The 22,723-nt window shown below is 39.3% G+C and overlaps 1 protein-coding gene across 1 annotated transcript in view; it reads right to left on the minus strand.

Annotated features, from left to right (window-relative positions):
- Positions 1 to 22,723, minus strand: part of LOC124589813 — a 207,009-nt gene that overhangs the window by 169,555 nt on the left and 14,731 nt on the right. The window contains 3 exon segments of the mRNA XM_047131602.1: positions 2,514 to 2,645; positions 2,739 to 2,894; positions 4,804 to 5,039. Coding sequence (XP_046987558.1) covers positions 2,514 to 2,645; positions 2,739 to 2,894; positions 4,804 to 5,028 — 513 coding nt within the window. The 5' untranslated portion in view covers positions 5,029 to 5,039.

The raw sequence follows: 22,723 nt of genomic DNA on the forward strand, positions 1-22,723 counted from the left end.
ACATGTTATTATTGTGTTTTCAAGTATTGTCAATGTATTCCGTGTCTGTGTGTAGTTTACAATGTGTGTGTTTTTTTTTTTTTTTTTTTTTTTTTTTTTTTTTTTTTTTTTTTTTTTTTTTTTTTTTTTTGCTGCACTGCAATTTTATTGTGTGTTCTGTGTACTATATGCACATCACAGCCATTGTTCTCCATTATGTTATTATTATCGTTCTTGTTTCTATTTTCTCCTGGTAAGGCAGAATGACAAGTGGAATTCTTTGTTTTAATGAATAATATTTTCAGATATTTGAGCAAATTGAGTTTACACCTAAGAATAAATCCATTGCTGTGAAATTTCCATATGTTGTGAAAATATGCTTCTTGCTTTATCTTTTGTGGTCATACCTAGAAATTTTCTCTGTGTGCACATTTACTATAATTTTCACGTCTACCATTGTTTTCTAAGTGTTTCAAGATTATGTTTGCTATTATTCTTGATACTGGGGCACAATAGGTGACTTCTGCTTTTATAGGTAGAACTCATTGTAAAAATAAAAATAGTCATGTTCCTGTACAGAGTTCCCATATGCACTTGTCATGAACATTTTTAGAACCAAAATTACTAATGTTGTTTAGGTTGACAACACACCATTTTTAAATTACGGAAACTTGGGGCCAGGTGCTCCGACTGGACGTGGGATTGGCCTGTTGCCATTCGTCAGTTGACGGCCAGTGCTATGGTTTTTGCGGTGTTATGATTGTCACGGCCAATCTGAGCACATCGTGCATTGTGCTTGTAATTGCTCTGTGTCAAATAACTAAGCATTTACAGCAATTCTTGCATGCTGCGCAGTCGAGACGAAGTAGCACTGCAGAAGCTACAAGATAACAGTTATTACATGGCCCATTTGAATTTTAATACTTTTCTTTACATTTGCGCAGCTGCTTCCACAGCCTGTATAACATTTATAATGCAAAGGAGTCTGCTGACCAGGAGGAGATTTAATTTACATTAAAACAAGTAGCTGTACAATAAATGATTAATTTTTCAGCTGACGTAGCTATGAACCAACAAAGACACAATTTCATGCCACTTTTGCACTGTTAAACCATTGTAGTAGGAAATATTTACAATGATAGTCATTTACAGCAGCATTGTTGATTTTGTGGTGTGAAAATAGGTACTGTACGTAGACATAGTTATAGATGCTTATTGCCAAGAGATTGTTTTTCCTTGGTCACTGCTTATAATAGCATTTATGCCACATAATCACAATAATTAGATGCAAGGCTCAATTCATGATTATTAAAGTATATGTGGCTAAGAACTGTCCTGCACTTTACATTACAAATGGATGTGCTAGGCTCAGAACCCATGCAATATTTTACAAGCTAATCTCCAAACAGTACTTGGGTTTATTCGAAGGAAACCATAAAAACATTTAACTACAAATAAACATAACCAGAGGAATGTTGGGGAAAACAGCCAGTGTTGTAATGTGGGTGGAGGAAGGGAGGGAGAGGAGAGGATGTCGGTGAGGAGCTATCATGCTGAATTGATATACAGAGCTTCCCATCTTCACTGGTAGCAAGGGGAATACAGTCACTACCAACAAGTACAGAGATGAAATACTGCACCCACATGTACAGCTTTTCTGAGATGCAGTTGATTCCAATTATGGTGAGGTCTCTACATTTCATTCTTAAAATTGATGTCTCAGATGACTTGAGGGAACAAATTACAGCCTAAAGCTGCCACCAAGTAATCTTCCAGATCTCTATCTAGCCCTACCTCAGTAATGGGAGAAACTGTCATAGGTGCTACTTAACCACCTTACAGACAGCCTTTTCAATCAGTGCCAAGCACATCAGTAGTTATGGAGTAAGTTTATCCCCTACAAACTGTTTCGTTATTATGGAACACATGTTTCAGTTTTCAAACTTTTTTGTAATGTGTACCTTTGATTTCAGTTCTCCAATTATGTTTTGCATACAGTTGCATGCCAAAAGTCTTGCAATTGAAGTTTACTTTGATATGCAAGCCTTTCTACATCTTATTCATGAAAATGCTCCCATTTCTGGATTTTTTCTAACTTTGAGGCTCTAATGTAGGTGTCCTCCCGAGGAAAAAAAAAATCATCTTGTCTAACAGAAAGTTCTGACTGGCAGCAAAATATTTAAACTTCTGAATTCTTCTCCATGACACTGCGATATATATTTAATGTTTTTTTAATGTTGGGACTGTATTTTAGCTTTTTGAAGCTGTAATTTACTACTGCCCTTATTTGTCTTTGTTACTGCACTAATAAAGGCTTTAAGTTTTTCTTTGAGATATCAGTGTGTGTTATTGGTATCTTCTGTTCTGGCTGGTTTTGATTTAGTCTTTATCATCATCTTTCTCATTCCTTTCCACGTTGGTTCTATTGCCCAGTTTATATCAAATTCACAATAGTTTTGTCATTCTTCTTATGCCTCTACAATGAGTTTTAGTGCATTACTATCAAGAAAAGCTCTTGTTACATGATCACTTACCATGTAAAAATCTATTTCTGTTAGAACAACTAGACCATTTTTGTCTCCACTAAAAAGCTTCATTCCATTCATGCTCCACTCAATGGCAGTAACAGCTGATGTATGGAGACCACTAATGGTGTACCTCTCAACCTGGAAGAGAATGTCAAATCATCTGAAACTGAAGGTCACAAACCCACTAGTCAACTGTTTACCTTAAATCACATATATACTCTCTGTTCTTACTTGTTTGTTTCTTTTAGGTTTCATACTTTCCGGTAAATTATCTGGAGGGCTCTTTGGAATCTGGAATACTGTTACACTTCCCTGGTCATTACCTGCTGCCACCATATAGTCAACTGTTGATATTACTTTCACACATGTCACAGAAGCAGCTGTGTTCTGCAAACAATAGGATGTTGTACATACATTTATATCACAACCACATCACACAGCAGACTGTTTTGTGGTCAGTCATGTCAAACACCTAAATCATAAAATTATGAAAAACAAGATAAGGTGTGCACAGGAAAATCCAAATTTAAATATTATTTCATAAACATTTATAGGTTGTCATATATAATGTAGTGATATTTTTAATTACACTCTTAATTTGAAATATCATGTTTAGAATTTAGATTCAGGAAGAATATTTCTCATCTAGTGTTCTTTTAATGATTGTGCACTTTGAGCAGTCAAATATACACAATAAATATGCATGAAATATTTGTGGATTTTGCCCAGAGATGATGCACTATTTCATCATGAAAATGAACAAGCACACATATTTTCACTGCATAAACAAAGGTTTTGTCCAACATTCCCCAATCAATTCCTCTTTCCTCCCTCAAGAAGACTTTTTTATGTATGTTTCAATACAAGTTGTGACTACTGAAGTTAAATACTGATCAGCTCATTTGTCTCTTTGTCAACTGACCACAGACAACTTTTTTCTGTAATACTGATTCCATGTCAAACTAGGAGGTTTCAGTAACACAAAACTCTTGTGCAGGTTATGTGATATCAAATGTAGTACTGGATAAAATACAGTGTCAGACATAAGCAATACATTGAGAATTACAAGTAGCTACAGGTGAGTATTATAGCTGCAGCTTACTGCATTGGGAAGCAAAACTACAATCAATCTTGGTTTGGTCAGCTACCTGACTGAACTCCCTAGAGTCATTATATCAGTTTAGTTACAAAACATTGCTTAAAAAAAAGACCAGTAACCCTGCTGTACTGGGGCAAGCCCAGGGTATCACTGACAAAGTGATGAGGGAGGAAGAGGGGGAGAAATCACAACAACCTCATTATAAAACTAGTTCACCTGGACTGGGTGAAAGTGGCTGCTAAACTAAGTTTGCAGCATCCAAAAGAGAACCAAATTCTCATGCCATTTGACTTGTACCAATTTTGTGATGATAATTTGAGAAATATCAAATTTGTATTTGTTGAAAATCAGAAACTGAACATGCTCAACCTGTTCACGGAGAATGTTCAGTTCCTGGCTCCACTGTCACTGGGATAAAGTAAAATCATCAGTTCATCCTGTTGATTTACTCAGGATTCAGGTCAGTTAGAAAATCAGGATACTCTAATTTATTTCTAGTGATCTTCTGTGATGCCAGTTCTGAGTTAGCACATTATGTAATTGTGAATGTAAATGTACAGCCAGGGCAGTACACTGCTTGCCTCTGTAATGACAAATGTGGTTGAAAATGTGTGACTGATCTCAGCTGAGCAGCATGATGCACTGACAAATATTATGCATCCTTGCATACCATCACATTCTTTCCACTAGATACTGATGAAAAATTCATCCTAAGCTGCAGAGCTGCACCTATTGGCGACAATCCCCGTGGCTGCTACCGCCTTCACAGGCTTTCAGTACATTTTACCAAGATTGTTGTTTCAATCGTGGAATGTAAGTGTAATTTGTTGTAATAATCAATTCATTTTTTAAATTGTAGTCAGACAGGCTGGGGATCCAGTAAGATACAAATTCAGAATTTCACACATTGTGTTTGGACCATCTTCATTTCAATGTGTGCAACAGCTCAAGTACTGCATATAAAAAATTAAAAGACTGTGGAATAACGTTTGGTAAGTGTTCAAATCTACATAACAAATTTCAACAAAACCTGTGATGCTACAGTGGGGATGCTCGACCATTTGACCAGAATGATCTGACAGTTATTCATGGCAATAAATGATCACATGAAAACAATATACTGGAATCGCATAACTCAAAGAATGGCAGTACTGCTGCAGAAGAACACCAATAACATAATGCCTAATCTGTTCTTACCTCACAGCGTAACCTCTGCAAATCACGGTTACGCCGACCATACCAGTATACTAAGCCAAGATTAGTTCCAACTGCTATGTATTCAGGCAAAATATCCACACAGGTTAAGCTTAGCTCATGTGTGAACAAACCACGTTGTGCCTTCAAGGGTATCTGCTGTAGCAAATCTTCTAATGGTGCCCATTCTCTCAAGACACCATCATCTTCACTTGAAGGGTCAGTCATGTCTACAGCTACTGGAAAAAGAACACAGTATATTGCATTAAGTATGACAATCCTTTGACACTTACAAGCACAATACAATGAAAAAAAAATTATTTCTCTAAGCACTACTGTTCAACACAGTCTTCAACGATTACCCATATGAGGTTTACTAGTCTCCCATAGGGCACCGCCTCAGTGGGTTGATAGGAGACTGCTCACTAGATACAAAGGTTATCAGGGAAATAAAATACTCTGGGAGGATCAAAACTATCATGGCAGGAGAGGCTCACCAAGCTGTGGTGTAGGAGGCTCTCGTAAGAATACAGCTCCCCAGAATCAAGACGCCTGGTCTTCCAGGCATGGGAATTGTGCAAAGGATAGTCAACGTATGCCTCAGAAATAGAACACAATTTACTGAAACAAAAGGTGGCACAGCTACAAGGATAAGTATTTTGGTTCTTGGAATATTAGAAGGCTATACCACCCGAGAAATGCCCAAACAGTACTTTCTAGTAGTGCTCCAAGAAATAAGTTGGCAAGGAACGAGGTCACTAAAAATACGAGACAAGACAATAATGTATGAAGATTGTGGTCAACAACATGAATTTAAAACTGGATTCTATATTCATAAACCAATAAATGACTTGATACAAGGATTCAAACATATCAGTAACTGAATGTCATACATCACAGCTGTTAGACATAACATTTCTGAATCCAAATGCACCCACAGAAGATAAGGATGACAACAAGAAAGAAGAGTTCTACAACTATTAGGAATTTCAGCTTACACAAGGAAAGTTCTGATAATGGAGTTCAACTTATACACTTTGCAATTACAAGTGATCCGATACTAAGCAGCACAAAAGTCAACACAAATTTATTCATTTAAAGTCAAGGATATCACCAGATGGAGAAGTAGTGAATCAGATTGACCCTGTAGCTGTCCAAAAAAAATTTCACAACAGTATTAAAGATGTTAGAACCTTTAGGAATGCAGAGTGTGACACAGACTTTATAGTAAGCACATGAAAAAGTGAAAATAAAACTCGAAAGGAAACTACATAGAAAAAGAGTGGAAATGACTAGACACTACATAGAAAATCTGGCATAAGAAAGTATAACAGAAAACTTTACAAAACAAATGGAAAGTACTGTAACAAAAACAAGCCTGGCCCATAGGAAACAACAAAGTGTGGAAAGCAGATGGAGACATCTGATGAATAGTATTCAAGAAGTAACTTCCTATGTTACAGGGGACAGAAAAAGACTTAAGAAAATACAGTTTAACACTATGTGCCAAGAAAAAGTGCTGGAGACAAGAAATGGGAGGAAAGCACCTTGTTCAAGAAAGGAATAATATGCCTCTGAAAGAAAGATACTATAAAATCTGCCAGGAAACACAACATATATGTGTTGGCTCACCCTTAGCCTTGATGACAGCTTCCACTCTCCCAGGCATACATTCAATCAGATGCTGGAAGGTTTCTTGGGGAATGGTAACCATTCTTCATGGAGTGCTCCACTGAGAAGAGGTATTGATGTCGGTCAGTGAGGCCTGGTACGAAGTCTGCATTCCAAAACATCCCAATAGGTGTTCTATAGGACTCAGAACAGGACTCTGTGCAGGCTAGTCCATTACAGGGATGTTATTGTCACGTAACTACTCTGCCGCAGACGGTGCATAATCAACATTTGCTCGATCGTGTTGAAAGATGCAATCGCCATCCCCGAATTGCTCTTCAACAGTGGGATGCAAGAATGTGCTTAAAACATCAATGTAGGCCTGTGCTGTGATAGTGCCATGCAAAACAACAAGGGGTGCAAGCCCCCTCCACTAAAAACACAATCACACCATAACATCACTGCCTCCAAATTTTACTGTTGGCACTACACACACCGGTAGATGATGTTCACCAGGCATTCGCCATACCCACACCCTGTCATCGGTCCGCCACATTGTGTACCATGATTCGTCACTCCACACAACATTTTTCCACTGTTCAGTCATCCAATGTTTACGCTCCTTTGCACCAAACGAGGCATCATTTGGCATTTACCAGCGTGATGTGTGGCTATGAGCAGCCACTCGACCATGAAATCCAAGTTTTTTCACCTCCCACCTAACTGTCATAGTACTTTCAGTGAATCCTGGTGCAGTTTGGAATTCCTGTGTGACGGTCTGGATAGATGTCTGCCTATTACACATTACGACCCTCTTCAACCGTCAGCGATCTCTGTCAGTAAACAGACGAGGTCGGCCCGTACGCTTTCGTGCTATACGTGTCCCTTCACGTTTCCACTTCACTATCACATCGGAAACAGTGGACCTAGAGATGTTTAGGAGTGTGGAAATCTCACATACAGGGTGTGGTAGATAAGTAATGAGACTCAGTCTAGAAAAACAAATTTATTGATCCAATTTGTACAAAACGTTAATATTCTTCAAAGTACTCGCCTTGGGCGTCGACACAACGTTGCCAGCGCGTTTTCCAAGCTTCATAGGCCCCACTGTAGTCTGTTTGAGTTATCCCAGTTAGTGCCTTCGTGGCAGCATGTTGGATGTTCGGAATATTGTCGAAACGATGACCCTTCAGGCATCTTTTGACCTTCGGAAATAGGAAGAAATCAGGACGACCTAAGTCAGGGCTGTATGGTGGCTGTGGCAAAACTTCAACTCCAATTCGGGTCAAGTAGGAGGTCACGAGGAACGCTGTGTGCGCCGGAGCGTTGTCGTGGTGGAGACGCCAGTGTTGAGCAAGGTCCTGTCGCTTCCGTTTGACGGCTCTGTGCAATCGCTGAAGGACTTCTTTGTAGAATTCGGCATTGACAGTCTTCCCCTGAGGGACAAACTCTTTGTGAATTAACCCCCGCTTGTCGAAAAACACAATCAGCATTGTCTTGATGCGGGACTTTGACATTCTTGCTTTCTTCGGCAGCGGGGATGCCGGTGTGTGCCACTCCGAGCTCTGGGCTTTCGTCTCCGGGTCGTACTGGAATGTCCACGATTCGTCGCCTGTTACTACGTTGTCTAAAAAGTGTGGATTATTTTCCAAATCATTCAACATCTCACGGCAAATGTCCACTCGTTGTTGCTTTTGTTCGGCGGTGAGCACTCGGGGAACCAATTTTGCGCAAACTTTCCTCATCATCAAATCTTGCGTAACAATTTGATGAACCGTAAATTTATTCACGGAGACCTCATCGGCGATCATTTTGAGACTTAAACGACGGTCGGAGTCCAGGAGTTCTTTCACTTTGGCCACCGTTTCATCCACACGACTCGTTGAAGGGCGTCCAGATCGTTCCATGTCTTCAACGGATTCCCTCCCGTTTTTAAATTCATTAAACCACCGGAACACTTGAGCTCTTGATAGGGAGTCTTCTTTGTAGGCCTCCGTAATCATAGCAAAAGTTTCCGAAGCAGTTTTGCCCAAGCGAAAGCAAAATTTGATTGCATACCGCTGTTCTATCGAGCGATCCATCTTCAGCGTTTTCACAAGTGTCACGGGCACACGAACAACGTAATACGTGAAGCTCGACCCTCACTGCACCAGAGCTCCGACGCGACTGCGAACCGGTTCTATTGTTAGCTCAGATCCCCCACCACGTGACGTACAGGTGGAGACCGCCCTGCGAGCGACTGGGGCGCCGCGCGGCGGCCAGTCTCATTACTTATCCACCACACCCTGTACAGACATATGACACAAGTGACACCCAATCACCTGACCACGTTCAAAGTCCGTGAGTTCTGCGGAGTCCCCCATTCTGCTCTCTTATGATGTCTAATGACTACTGAGGTCACTGATATGAAGTACCTGGTAGCACAATGCACCTAATATGAAAAACTTATGTTTTTGGGGGTGTCCAGATACTTTTGATCACATAGTGTATGAAAGGTTGGAAATTACTAAGTAATGATGAAATTTATTGAAACACACAAAACATATAAGAAGTAATGAGAAAAATAAGAGTGGTACTTTTTTGACATTTATATCACATGCAGGACCATGGATTAACCAAAAAGAACTTCAATTATTTGCAGGATAAGAAGTCAATAAGTTGGATCCATGAGGTAGAAAAAAGGATTTAGAAAAAAAAAAAATAATATAAAAGCTGAAGAAATGACTGATGTGTTTATGGAAAGAGTGCTCAATGTGGCAGTTGGGAGAGTGAAAAAGCTATAATGAAATGGTCAAAAGACAGGGAAGGACAGCATAGTGAACAGATGAAAGAGTACTTGAAGAACAGAAGAGAATAATGGATAGGGAACTAAAATTGGCATGTGGAGCTAACCTGGCCCACTCAAGAAGAAGAGGAAAATGGAGGAGGAGGAGGAGGAGGAGGAGGAGGAGGAGGAGGAAAAATCTTTTGGTAAATCCATTGAAAGGAACAGTTCATAAAGGATCAGCATGAGAAAATACTGAGGAACTAGAGTGTCATACAAAAAAGGTGGAAGACATACCTTTCATAACTACTCAACTGCAATGATCTACATTCTTATTTAAACTTGAGGAACCTGGTACATTTGATGTGCAATTCACCACCCCGTCAGTAAATGAAATGCAGTAAGCAACAAATAAAAGAATAACAAGGCTTCTGGGGAATCTACATGTATGCCAAGTTATTAAAATATGGAGGGCCACAACAGGAATTTGAACTATAGCTTTTAATAGAAACAATTTTGAAGACAGAGAACATATCTGAAGACTAGTAAAAAGAGTAGTTATATTTGACATACTTTTAAAAAAAAATTACCCCCTTGTGTGTGATAACAACAGATGAATAGCTTTACTGGAGGTATATCTTATAAATCCTATTGATTTGCTCTTAAACAGGGTGATCTCCATAACTGAAGAACTAATTTGGAACTACCAATGCAGTTTCTACAGAAACAGATCCACATTAGATCATTTATTCACTCTAGGAAAAATTACCGAGAAGGCAATGGCAATTCTAGATAGATGTCCACATAATTTCTAGATTTCAAAAACGCCTGTGGTAGTGTACACACAGACAGACACTCCTAAATACAGGGTGTCCCACTCAAACCTCCCTGATTTCAAGGACCCAGGAGAGAAAAACCACAGTATATTCACCAATGAAAAATGCAAAACACTGATTGTAGAGCATCTCAAAGAATTTATATTCCCGTGTAAGATGTGCCAAGTATCGTCACCAGAGTGCAGCATAGTCGCATGAAGTGAAAACGGTGACTCCACAGCAGCGTGCGCAAGCAGTAGTGTGGTTTGCAGGAACAAAATCGCCGATTACTAAATTATCACCGTGTGTATGGATGTGATCCACCTGATGTAAAAACAATTAAGGAATGGTATAGGAAATTTATGGCAACAGAAAGCGTTCTGAAATATTCTGGTGGTGCACTTTATGGAATTTCAGAAGGGACAGAGGAGGACATCAGACAAATGTTTCTCATAAGCCCATGTAAGTCAATTTGTCAAGCATCTAAGCAACTTGATGTACCTCGATCAACACTGTATCGTTTAGTTCACCAGTGTCTTCGTATGTGTGTGCCAAGTGCAAATTCAGCAACATCTGATGCCAAATGACAAACCACACCGACAACAATTTGATGCGGATATGCTGCAGCGTATTGATATGGATGCCACCTTCCTGGAAAGATGTTTATTCTCAGATGAGGCAACCTTTCATCTATCAAGAAGGGTTAATAGGCATAATATTCGAATTTGGGGTTCACAAAATACGCATGTTGTCATTGAACATGTTCGTGATAGCCCTAAACTAAACATCTGGTGCGGGCTAATGCACAACAGGATTGTTAGACCGTTCTTCTTTGTGTAACAAACAGTGAATGGGTCAGTGTATCTGGACATGTAGGAGCAGTTTGTGTACCCTCAGATACAAGACTTGCAAACCAACATCATTTTTCAACAAGATGGAGCTCTGCTGCATTGGTCAATGGTTGTTCACAAGTTTCTGGATAGGAAATTTCCCAATCATTGGATCGGACGTGGAGGACCCATTGCCTGGCCACCACATTCACCCGACATTATGCCACTTGATTTCTTCATGCGGGGATTCATGAAGGACCGCATGTATGCAACCAAAATGGACGATATTCCTACGTTGTGACATTGTATCACTAATGCGATTGCAACAATAATGGGGGAAATGTAACAATGAACTTGGCAAGAAATTGAATATAGACTCAATATTCTTCATGCTACAAATGGTTCAAATGCAGAGGTGTACTGATGATAAATAAATAAATTCTTTCAGATGCTCTACAATGTGGTGCACTTTTCATTGCCGTATCTACTGTGGTTTTTTTTCCCCTGGGTCTTTGAAATCAGGAAGGTTTGAATGGGACACCCTGTATAATGAGAGAATGAGAAATACCATCACAATCAGGTTAGTTAGAATGTATATTGATACACTTTGTACCACACAGACGCATCTGTACAAGAAACTGAAAATTTTAAGGTGTACACCATACTGAAAGAGGGGAACACCTATCTTATTTAACCTCGCCTTAGATAAGAGCAATAGAGATTTTGCTAAAATTAATCCAGAAGTAATCCAACTGCAGATGGGTTAACATTACTAGACACGCCTACACAGATGATGTAGCACTGATAAGTAGCTCCAAAATAGAATTAATCAGATTTTGTTGCAGGTGGATTCACTTTCAAGACAGTCAACTGTTTCGAGTACCTAGGGAGTCTCTTGAGTAACAACAACAAAACATATATTAAAATACATGCCAAACTAGCACCAGCAAACAAAACAATTTTTAGTTTTAGTAATATTTTAAGGGAAAAACAATTAAAACTAACTTTAAAATTTTCTTGTTTCAATCACCTATTATACCAGTAACATTACACAGATGTGAAGTATTAATATTTAGAGAAAAAATGATTAAAAGCTGTTAATATTTGAAAGTAAAATACAAAGGAAAAATTTTTGGAACTATATGTGGTGCAAAGAACACAGAATGGAGCGTAAGAAAAAATGAGGAATTGCAAGAGCTGTACAACACATAACATTGTTGAAGTGCTAAGAAGTGAGTACTATCTGACCGAAAATCTGTCAAGGGCTACACAAACAATAATCATGCAGTTCAGTCTGTATAACCTTTCTAATATTGTCTGTTTTATGATGTGTAAAATATTTACTGCTGTTGGCCTGTTAACTTTCAGTCATAATAACTTGCACACTTCCTGGCACAATATTCAAAAAGCATTTCAACACAACATCCATTACCTTAAAGGGCTTTGACTCAATTTTGTGTACACAATACTTGTAAAATTTAAAATGGAAAACTAGATGTGCATGCAATAGTTAACAATAAGGACTGTAGGGAGTAACTTATTGAGGAAAATCACTTAGTAGTATATCATTTGCTGTGCAATAAAACTGTTTGTAAACTATTTATGCATGAATTATATACTGGATTAGCTCCACATAAACTTTACAAGTACTGTCATAGATATTAAAAATTCACAACCACAAATTTTTAGGACTATGTGTATGGACCTAAGAGAAATTGTTTTATACTTTTTAGTACAATTTAAAACTACATTATATTAGAAAGTTTTATTTAAATAATTATTATTTAAGAGTCTTCTGTTTTATTGATATACAATATAAAATGAATCCACACCTTTGTCCAAGTTGCAGTATTTTTTATTTTGTTAATAGCTGTTTCATTGTAATTATATTTATTCTCTCAAAGTCAGCCTGAAAATCAATGCAGAGAGAGTAATATAGCCGATGATGCTATACAGAGAAGTTGTACAGATTGTCCTCCCTGCAAGTTGGGCAGCTGAACTAAGATACTTTAGCACATTATTCAATAATCACAGCTTAATGATGGAGATAAAACACGGGCTTATGAATACCCCCTAAAGATTTTAGTTTCAAAAAGATTATAGCTTCAGGTACTAGCACCAATAAAACTAAAATCAAGACACAGAACACAAAAATAGTTCCAATGGTGCTAATAAACTAAGTCCTTGAGTGTCACAAATGCAAATGCTCTTACTATAATATCTGGAGATGAGTCCTGCTAAATACCCAAAAATAAAACTGCTGATGCTGTCTCTTTTGAATATTCATATCCAAAGTTAAGATACAAAAATGACTCCACATGGTCTAATATTTAATGCTGAGATATAACCACATCATCAACACAAAAGATATAATGATAGATAAAAAATGTGCCTGTTTGAAGATTTACAAAAATGGAAAAGATAGTCATGGGGAAAAAAAAAAAACCCACCAAATTCTCCAGTCTAACAAGCTAGGTAACACTGTGAATTTTAAATGTGAAGTAATTATTTTAACTAGTCGCAATATTATGAAAAGGAAAGTTGCTACTAACCATATAGCGGAGACACGGAGTCACAAATAGGCACAACAAAAAGACTGTCACAAACCCAAATCCACCTGGCCTCAACCTTTGTTAGTCACTGTCCTTACCCATCCAGCCCCTGTTCCCATTCCAGCACTACGCAGCTGTCATTCCACCATCACATTCTGTCTTTTTACTTCTCTCCTTTTCTGCTACTACCCCCCCCCCCCCCCTGCCCTCCACCTAACCTGCAGCATTTCACTGTCCGCCACCCCCACCATACTATCCCTCCCCCTCCCCCTCCCCCTCCCCACCCCAGCCTCCTCCTTACCCCTACCCAGTCGCCTCTCCCATCATGCCGAAAGCTTTATTTGCAACAGTCTTTTTGTTGTGTCCTTTTGTGGTGCCTATCTGCGACTCAGCATTTCCACTACATGGTGAGTAGCAACTTTCCTTTTCATAATATTGTTACATTCCATCCTGGATTTTCTATTGTAACTAGTCACTTTTATTAGTCACTTTTTTGGAGGATTGGACCCCCACAATTAGTTGAATTTATTTAAATTAATAAAACAAACAATTTGCACATACAACTTTTGTCGTCAACATGTGGCACTGTCTGGCAGCAGAGTTCCTTCTAAAGATTGAATACTTAAGTAATGTTAGTGGATCTTGGTTCTGAGGATTCTCCTGTGGGGATGTATATAGTAGTAGTGCTAAGTTAGTGTCTTGAATATTAGTGATTAGTTATATTAAAGTGAAACATATACTACTCAGTGACACAGCCATCGTAGCCATTAAATGGCTGAAGTGAAACATGTTTTATACCTAAAAAAAGAAGGAAAAAAATGCTTGCTCGCATACCCTTACACTGATACACATCCCAAACCTGTTGGTGTGTAGACAAATCTGTCAAGTTTCATGAGTAGATCTAGACAGATGAAGAAGAGAAGGGTGCGCGCGCGCACGTGTGTGTGTGTGTGTGTGTGTGTGTCCATACAGCCTAGCTACCCATAGTCATCGCATCTGCAGTGCCGAGCGGTCCCTCTCGAAATACACTGAAGGTCTCATTGAGGCCTTCAGTGATTATCCTCCCAACCTTGTACAAAAACAAATCTCCTGTGCCTTATCTTTCCAGTCTCATACAACCTCCCAAAGTCTCACTGTCTGGTCACACAGGAGCATTACCCTCATAACTCAGTACCACCCAGGACTGGAGCAAATTAATTACATTCTCTGCCAGGGTTTTAACTACCTCCTGTTGTGGCCTGAAATGAGAAATGTCCTGTCCACTACCCTTCCCGCCCCTCCCACAGAGGTATTCCGCCATCCACTGAACCAACACAATACGCTTGTCCATCCCTATACAAATCCTGCTCCCAACCCCTTACCCCATGACTCATACCCCTGTAATAGACCTACATGCAAGACCTGTCCCATACATCGTCTCACCACCACCTACTGCAGTCCAGTCAGAAATATCTTATCCCGTCAAAGGCAGGGCTACCTGTGAAACCACTCATATAACCTTCAAGTTAAGCTGTAACCACTGTGTTGCATTCTATGTGGGCATGACGACCAGCAAGCTGTCTGCATGAATGGCCACCAACAAACTGAGGCCAAGAAACAAGAAGACTACCCTGTTGCTGCTCAACACAACATCCTTCATTTCAAAGACTGCTTTAGTGCCATATGGATCATCTCCGCAAACACCAGCTTTTCTGAATTGTGCAGATGGAAACTCTCCCTACAGTATATCCTATGTTCCCGTAGCTCTCCTGGCCTCAACCTTTGTTAGCCATTTTTCTATCCAGCCCCTTTCCTGTTTGTTCCCATTCAAGCACTACACAGCCCTCATTCCACCAACACACCCAGTCTTTTTACTTCTCTCCTTTTCCACAACCATCCTCCCCCCCCCCCCCCCTCCCCAATATCCTGCCCTAGCTCTGTCTAACCTCCCGACTGCACCTAGCTGCCCTACCCTCTCTCCACATCGTCGTTGTGCACTCCCCAGCAGCACTTCACTGTCCTTGCTGCCCTCCCCCACCCCACCCCAGCCTCCTCCTTAACCCTCACCTAGTTACCACTCCCATCATGCACTGCTGCTGCTGCTCGCAGTGTGGCTTCAGTTACCAGAGACTGCAGGCACGTGTGTGTGATTTGCATTTGCATATGTGTTTGTGTGTGTGTGTCTGTCATCTATTTTTCACAAAGGCCTTGATGGCCAAAAGCTTATATTGTGACAGTTTTTTCTTTGTTGTGCCTATCTGTGACTCAGCATCTCCGCTATATGGTGAGTAGCAACTTTCTTTCTAACAATATTTTGTAAGAGTTTAGGCTGTTGTTAAAAATACATATTGTACTGTTGTAATGTTCTCATTTTTGTCTCTCACAACGGACTCTAGTAATTTTTTTCACATTTATTCATTTGGCATGTTTTTGGCTTTATGTTGGGTATGCAGAATACTTACATTTGTATTATCAACATAATGTTTTGTTTAATGCCTGTGGGAGATTATTGCTCATACGTTGTAGCCCCCCTAGAGCTGAAATGATTTTCTGGAATCTGATGTCAAACAACCTGCCTCTTTGACTAGTGTAAAAACAGTCACAGCTTAAAAATTTAATTTTGTAAATATGCATAAGATATAGTAGCTTTGCAGCATTGTTACTATGAAGTAATTTCTGCCCAAGCTTTTCTCAATGGTAAAAGATACGTTAGTGCCTTTGAATGTCACTTTCCTCTTTCATATTTACCTGATGGATTCCCAACTACATGTCTGGCCAGTCTTACTCTCAAAACCCATAGCTCCACCTCAAGCCTAAAGAATCAAACCCACATTTCTTCACAGCGAGTGAACAGGGTTGCAAGGAAGAGTAAGCATATGGATACGAGCTAAGAAATTACGAACTCATAAACTCTTACTGTAGAAAGACACATAAAGGTAGAGGCATAGGCATTTATAGCAGAAATGATATAGCATGTGGAAAAGTCAAAAGGATTGATGGTCTGAGTAAAGAAATGGTACTTCACGTTGCAACAATAAATATAAAACTAGGTAACAACAGTCTGATTACAGCAGCTCTGTTTAGGTCAGCTGGAAGCAGTATTGAAGAATTTGTCAGTTGTCTGGAGGACCCATTGGGGAAGACATTGGCATATAAAAAGCATAAGTGTTGTTTCTTGGAGACATCAACATGGACTCTTTATATAATAGTAATAATTATTTCCATTATGTTGACTTACTTCAGTGTTATAACTATTATCAAATAAACTCAGAGCCCACAAGAATAACTGTAGAAACACAGATATGCATGGGTCATATTCTCACAAACACAATAAAGGAGAACATAAACATAGCCATCCTAGAAAACTACATATCTGACAACAGAGCCTTGCAATGGAAATTGATGTAATGAATGTAGATATAATTAAAAGTGGCATATTTATGTATAAAACAAAATTTAATTATAATAAACTTAAGAGGGCACTAGGCAATGAAAAATGGGAACCAGTTTACAATGCAACAAATGTGAATTGTAAATGGGAAAATTTCTATACACTATTCCATAAAACTTTGAATGAAACATCCTTTAGTAAAACAAGTAAACAGAGCTATTAATCACAAAGCTGAGAATTTCTCTTCTGAAATCATTGAGCTGAGAGAGAAAATGAAAGACTGTTAGATACTCTTTAGAGATGCTAAATTACAATACTATTTAACAAAATACAAACTGCTCAGGAAAAAAACACAGATTATTTGAGTAACCTTAAAGCTCATAAATATGTCTATCATACAAGCAACTCAACCTGCGTTAGTAAAACAGCCTGGAAAATAATGTACAAAGAATGTGGGAAACTGCAATTCCATGAACACACCAGCATAATGTTAAAAGGAACTGAAGATATAACAAATGACCCAAAATAAGTTGGGTTGATTTGGGGTAAGAGACCAAACTGCGAGGTCATCGGTCTCATCGGATTAGGGAAGGATGGGGAAGGAAGTCGGCCGCGCCCTTTCAAAGGAACCATCCCGGCATTCGCCTGAAGCGATTTAGGGAAATCACGGAAAACCTAAATCAGAATGGCCGGACACGGGATTGAACCATCGTCCTCCCGAATGCGAGTCCAGTGTCTAGCCACTGCGCCACCTCGCTCGGTCCCAAAATAAGTCTGTGAGAAATTCATAGAGATGTATAGTACAATTGGCACAAATGAAACACATCGCTGGGCACACACTTTAAATGTTACAAATACAAGCCGATCTTTTTTCATCCACGGCATTACTGAGAGGGACCTCCTAGTAGTCATTTCAAAACTTCTAGCTAAAATATCTTGTGACTGGGATGACATTTCACCTAAGCTGCTAAAGAAATGCAGAGGAGAATTAGTGAAGCCTCTGACATATCTAATAAGTATCTCCCTCTGTCATGGAGAATACCCTGATCATCTGAAAATCACTCAAATTCTAGTGGTGCATAATAAGAGAATAAAAATTGACATGATAACCTGTAGGCCAATATCATTAACTTCAGAGTGTGGGAATTTAGTAGAGAAGGTAATATTGAATCAATTTGAGGTATATTTCATCAAACAATCTATTCAACAATCCACAAATGGTCTTAGAAAAGTGAGTTCTACTATAACTGCAGTAGCAAATTATAACTTGAAATATTAAAAAAGTTAGATGAAGTACGAAAGGTAAGAGACACTTTCCTGGATATGAGTATAGCTCTTGACACTCTGAAGCTAATTTACAAAAGGAATGAATAATCGGCAACAATCAAATCAGGCCACAAGGTACTTCAGTGTGGTTTGTCCCAAGGAAGTATACTGGGGCCTTTTCCATTTCTTGTGTACATTAACAATTAACTGAACCCCAAAACCGTCAGATTGTAAGCTACGCTGATGATACATGTTTTGTCAGTTGGGGTCAAGATATGCAAACTACTACAAACAGTAGTGAAACCAATTATAATTTTCTGTCATGTTGTTGTACTGCAAACAATATAATTTTCTGTCTCGTTATCATACTGAAAATAAGATATTTGTAAATAAAGAGAAGGCAATGACACTGAAATTTATGCTTAGCAATAATCGGAACACAAATAGTACTCAATTTACACCTCCACTGGCCTTAGGTACACAAACCAACACAAATTTTTGGGTATAGTTGCTGATAAACACCCTTCATTGAAAGAATATATAGACCCCATTTTGTAAGAAAATCAGCATAAATGTGTATCTACTGAAATGTGTCTCAACCTTCCTAGACCATTATCACTTGAGACAAATATACTTCAGAGTGAAACATCCACATCTAACATAACATACTGAGATTTGGGGTGGGCCATCAGCTGTCTATACAGATAGGCTCTTCAGACTATGAAAAAAGGCAGTAAAAGTGGTAGCAAAGATGAACAGGAGAGACCATTGTAGAGAAATGTTCAGAAAATATAAAACACTTACTATATACTCTATGTACATCCTGCAGGCAATAATGTTTGTGAAACAAAATCCCAAATATAACCTAACAAACAGTAATGTACTTGGGTACAATACACGGGGAAGGGAAAACTTTCACAGAATTGTACGTAAAAAAAAAGGCTGCAGACCACAGTCCACATACAATGGGAACTCTTTTATAACAGACTACCACCTGACTTCAAGAAAGTTATTTTACACACCTTAAAGAATAAACATAAGTGTTTATTAAGAGAAAAAAGCTGTTATTCAATAGAAGATTACAAGTTGTAATATCTCTTTCTAAAACAGTATATATAGCTTTTTTTTCTTTTTTTTGCAAAAACAAAATGATAATTTCTGATCACCATGCATTTTATAATTGTATGTATTTATCTTTCGAGCTTTACTGTCTCTCTGTAAAATGTATATAGCATGTTTGTTTCTGCAACAACAACAAAATCATAATTTCTGACCTTCACTATTTGTATCAACGTGTGCACTTATATATGTTAACTAAACCTTTGCATATGTGAACTAAATGACAATGTCTGAAAATTGATTGTTGTATGGACAGCAAACAAGCAAACAAATAAATCCCTTAGCATCATAAAAATGATAATGATGATGAATGAAGTTTCCAAGGTAATCAACAGCATAGTTTTAAGTCCCTTTATCCTCATAGCAATGAGTCAAAAGAAGAGTTTTGTGACGAATATAGACTCACATCAATAGCTGTGATTCGTTCACAAGAAATTAATTACTCAGGATAGCGAATAGAGAGTATCAATAAAAGACGATATAGGTCATGCACTGGTGAAGGCAGAGAAGCAGGAGAAAGTGCACAGGTATAGGTTCCCCAGGTAAGGGCTGGGGCACAAGATGTACATTGCATCTTCCTTTCTTTCTCTATCCTTTGCACAGATACCAGGAGAAGATAATGTGGAATCAAAAAGTGATAAGGACAAGTAACACACAGATAGATTTCAAGTACATGGAGGTAAGATTTGGAGTTTACATCTGGGCCAAGGTGGAGCTGGGTGGGGACCTCCTCCACGGCAAAACAAGTGGCACAAGATGAATCTTCACCAACTCCATCCCACAAGTCAACTACTACAATGTGTACTTTAAACCAAGTGGTAATATATGCTTTCTCATAATGGGTTCATATGCAGCCTGCTTTCATAGCTTCATCAGCTAGTATCCTCTGTAATGACTTATCAAGACCTAATCTACATGACAGGTTAAGTGAGCCTGGGCATGCCTCAAGGATGTGGCAGGTGCACAGAGTAGGTTTCTTTTACTTCAGTGTGTAGCCATGTGTGAGGAAGGTATGACCATTACAAAAGTGACAAGACTACAGTTTCCATTCGAGACAGGTGAAGTGACATTCTTCAGCTCTTGGTGGGGGCTATTACCATTATAAGTTTGTTGGGTAGCTCGGTGGCCATTCATTCTTCTTTCCATTTTTGCAATACAGTGTCTGATATGGCATCACAATTCATATTGGCAGCAGGTCCCACGCTGAGGCTTCCTTAACAAAAGTACTACCACGATAATTGTCTGAGATGTCTAACTGGCTTGGGATTCAGTAGAATATCTTGGAGATTCTTATATTGTTAATGTTGTATAAAATGTGTGAATGGTGGTCACCAACGTATGAGTCAGAGAGTAGGTGCCAGTTAAGCCCACCCAGTTAGCCATGCGGTCTAACACACTGCTTTCCAGGTGGGAAGGCGTGCTGGTCCCTAGCGCGAATCTGTCCAGTGGATTAGTGTTGAGGTGCAATGTGCCGGCCAGTCTGTGGGTGGTTTTTAAGGCAGTTTTCCATCTGCCTCGGCAAATGCGGGCTGGTTCCCCTTATTCCACCTCAATTACACCCATTGGGGTTACACTTGTCTGGTGTGAGATGTTCCCGGAGGAGGGGGGAGGGGGGGGGGGGGGCTCTACTGGCGACCAAACTGCACAATAACCCTAGGTTTGATGGGGGGGTGGCATGAGTGGACTGCTGTAGCCTATTGTGGGGTTGTGTACCACTGCAGGCGACGGCAGGGACGAAGGACAACGCCTCGCCATTGTTTCTAGGCCCCCAGTTCCATACGACACAATACATTACAATACAAAGAGGCAGTTATCTTCAAGCTACTGAGAGAGCCACAGCACAGGCGAATATTTCTGCAGGTTGGGTTTTACATGTTTACGATCTCTATGTACTGCTAATAAGCTTATGATTCTGGTATGCAGATACTGTATATGTCAGACACAGATTGTATAGTTAATGGGGACCAAATAGAACATAGAACAATAAATGTTAGAGTCTGTGCGATTCTTGATGTCGCAATATCAGAGATCTATTCAACTACTGGTCTGCACCCCATCTGTGCAGTGGTGGGCAACTTATCAAGTTATCTTAGAAAAAAAGGAGCTCCAGAAACACGTCTTCCAGTCCTCCTGCTGCTGCTGCTGTTCTCCATGTCTTTGAATAATTCATAAGGAGACGGATTTTCAGATTCTGGAAAAGTGTCACGTAATGAGGATGCTCTGGTCTAAAACAAATCTTAATCGCATAATTAATTATGAACTGTTGGTGAGATACCTTTAAAGACGGAGTTCTGCTTCTATATGCAAACAATTGAAAGGTCTCATGGGGAAAGCTCCAGTGAAGGTAGACTCCTCTGTGGTGCACAGGGTCTAGTAGGCATGAAACAAAGTGCTGCTGACCTGTAAGTGGCACATTTATGCTCTAATTGGATTAATATAAGTGACTGGTAAAATTTTTCTATGACCTGTCAATCTGCTCCCCAAGTAGTAGTTAAGAGAAAGTGTAGATAATTTATTTTCTGCATACAGGTTGTCTTGAGCTACTTTTACATGGTCACTATGACAGTTTGTGATCAAACAGCACTCCTAACAAGAAATGTCATCTACCACTTTCAGCTGTCAGTTATCCAGATATAATATAGGGTGTGAGTGGGTGTGTTGGGATTGATTTAGTGGAGGAGACCAACCAGTGAGGTCATCGATCTGATCGGATTAGGGAAGGCAGACTGCCGTGCCCTTTCAAAGGAACCATCCTGCCATTTGCCAGAACCAATTTAGGAAAATCACGGAAAACCTAAATCAGGATGGCCGGACACAGGATTTAACCATCGTCCTCCCGAATGTGAGTCCAGGTTGCTAACCACTGTGCCACCTCACTCAGTGCTAAGGGGATGGATCGAATTCCACAGAAGAAGATGATGGTGAAGTTTTTAGACAAAATATTATACCCATGTTTTGAGGCCATATTCATATCTCCTGAATGAGTATTTAAGTATGACATCCCACTGAGCCTAGTGATCTAGAACTACAGCACAGACAGAAGTCTTTGACATATGAGGCCAATGATATATTTGCTCCAGCAACAGCAGCAATTCCGTTTATGGCAATTACAGAGACCGTAGTACTCACGACTGAACCCTGCAGAACCCCATTCACCAGGACATATTTATTGTTGAGAGTCATATCAACTAACTCAAAATGATGATGGGATACTTTTTTTTCTTCTTCGTGCAAAAGTTAGTAGATTGCCTCAGGAGCCCCACATGCACAATATAGCTAACATGTGGCGCCATGATGATGCATTGTATCCCTTTTGGAAGTCAAGGAGGACCACTACCAAGTCTCAACAAGGATGAAGGCCTCCCTACTGGCAAAGTTCACATAAAAAAATGCGGTTTCTTGTGGATCTTGACTTTAGAAACTCACTATAAATTAATGGACACAAATTTCTTGTTTCCAGACACCAATAAAGCCTGTCACTGAGCATCTGTTCCAGGAAATTGCATAGGTTCCATTAAACTTATCGGTCTGATATATATATATACACACACACACACACACAAAGATGAGGTGACTTACCGAACAAAAGCGCTGGC

Source organism: Schistocerca americana, chromosome 2 (genome assembly GCF_021461395.2).
Source record: "Schistocerca americana isolate TAMUIC-IGC-003095 chromosome 2, iqSchAmer2.1, whole genome shotgun sequence".
In the NCBI taxonomy this organism is placed as follows: Eukaryota; Metazoa; Arthropoda; class Insecta; order Orthoptera; family Acrididae; genus Schistocerca; species Schistocerca americana.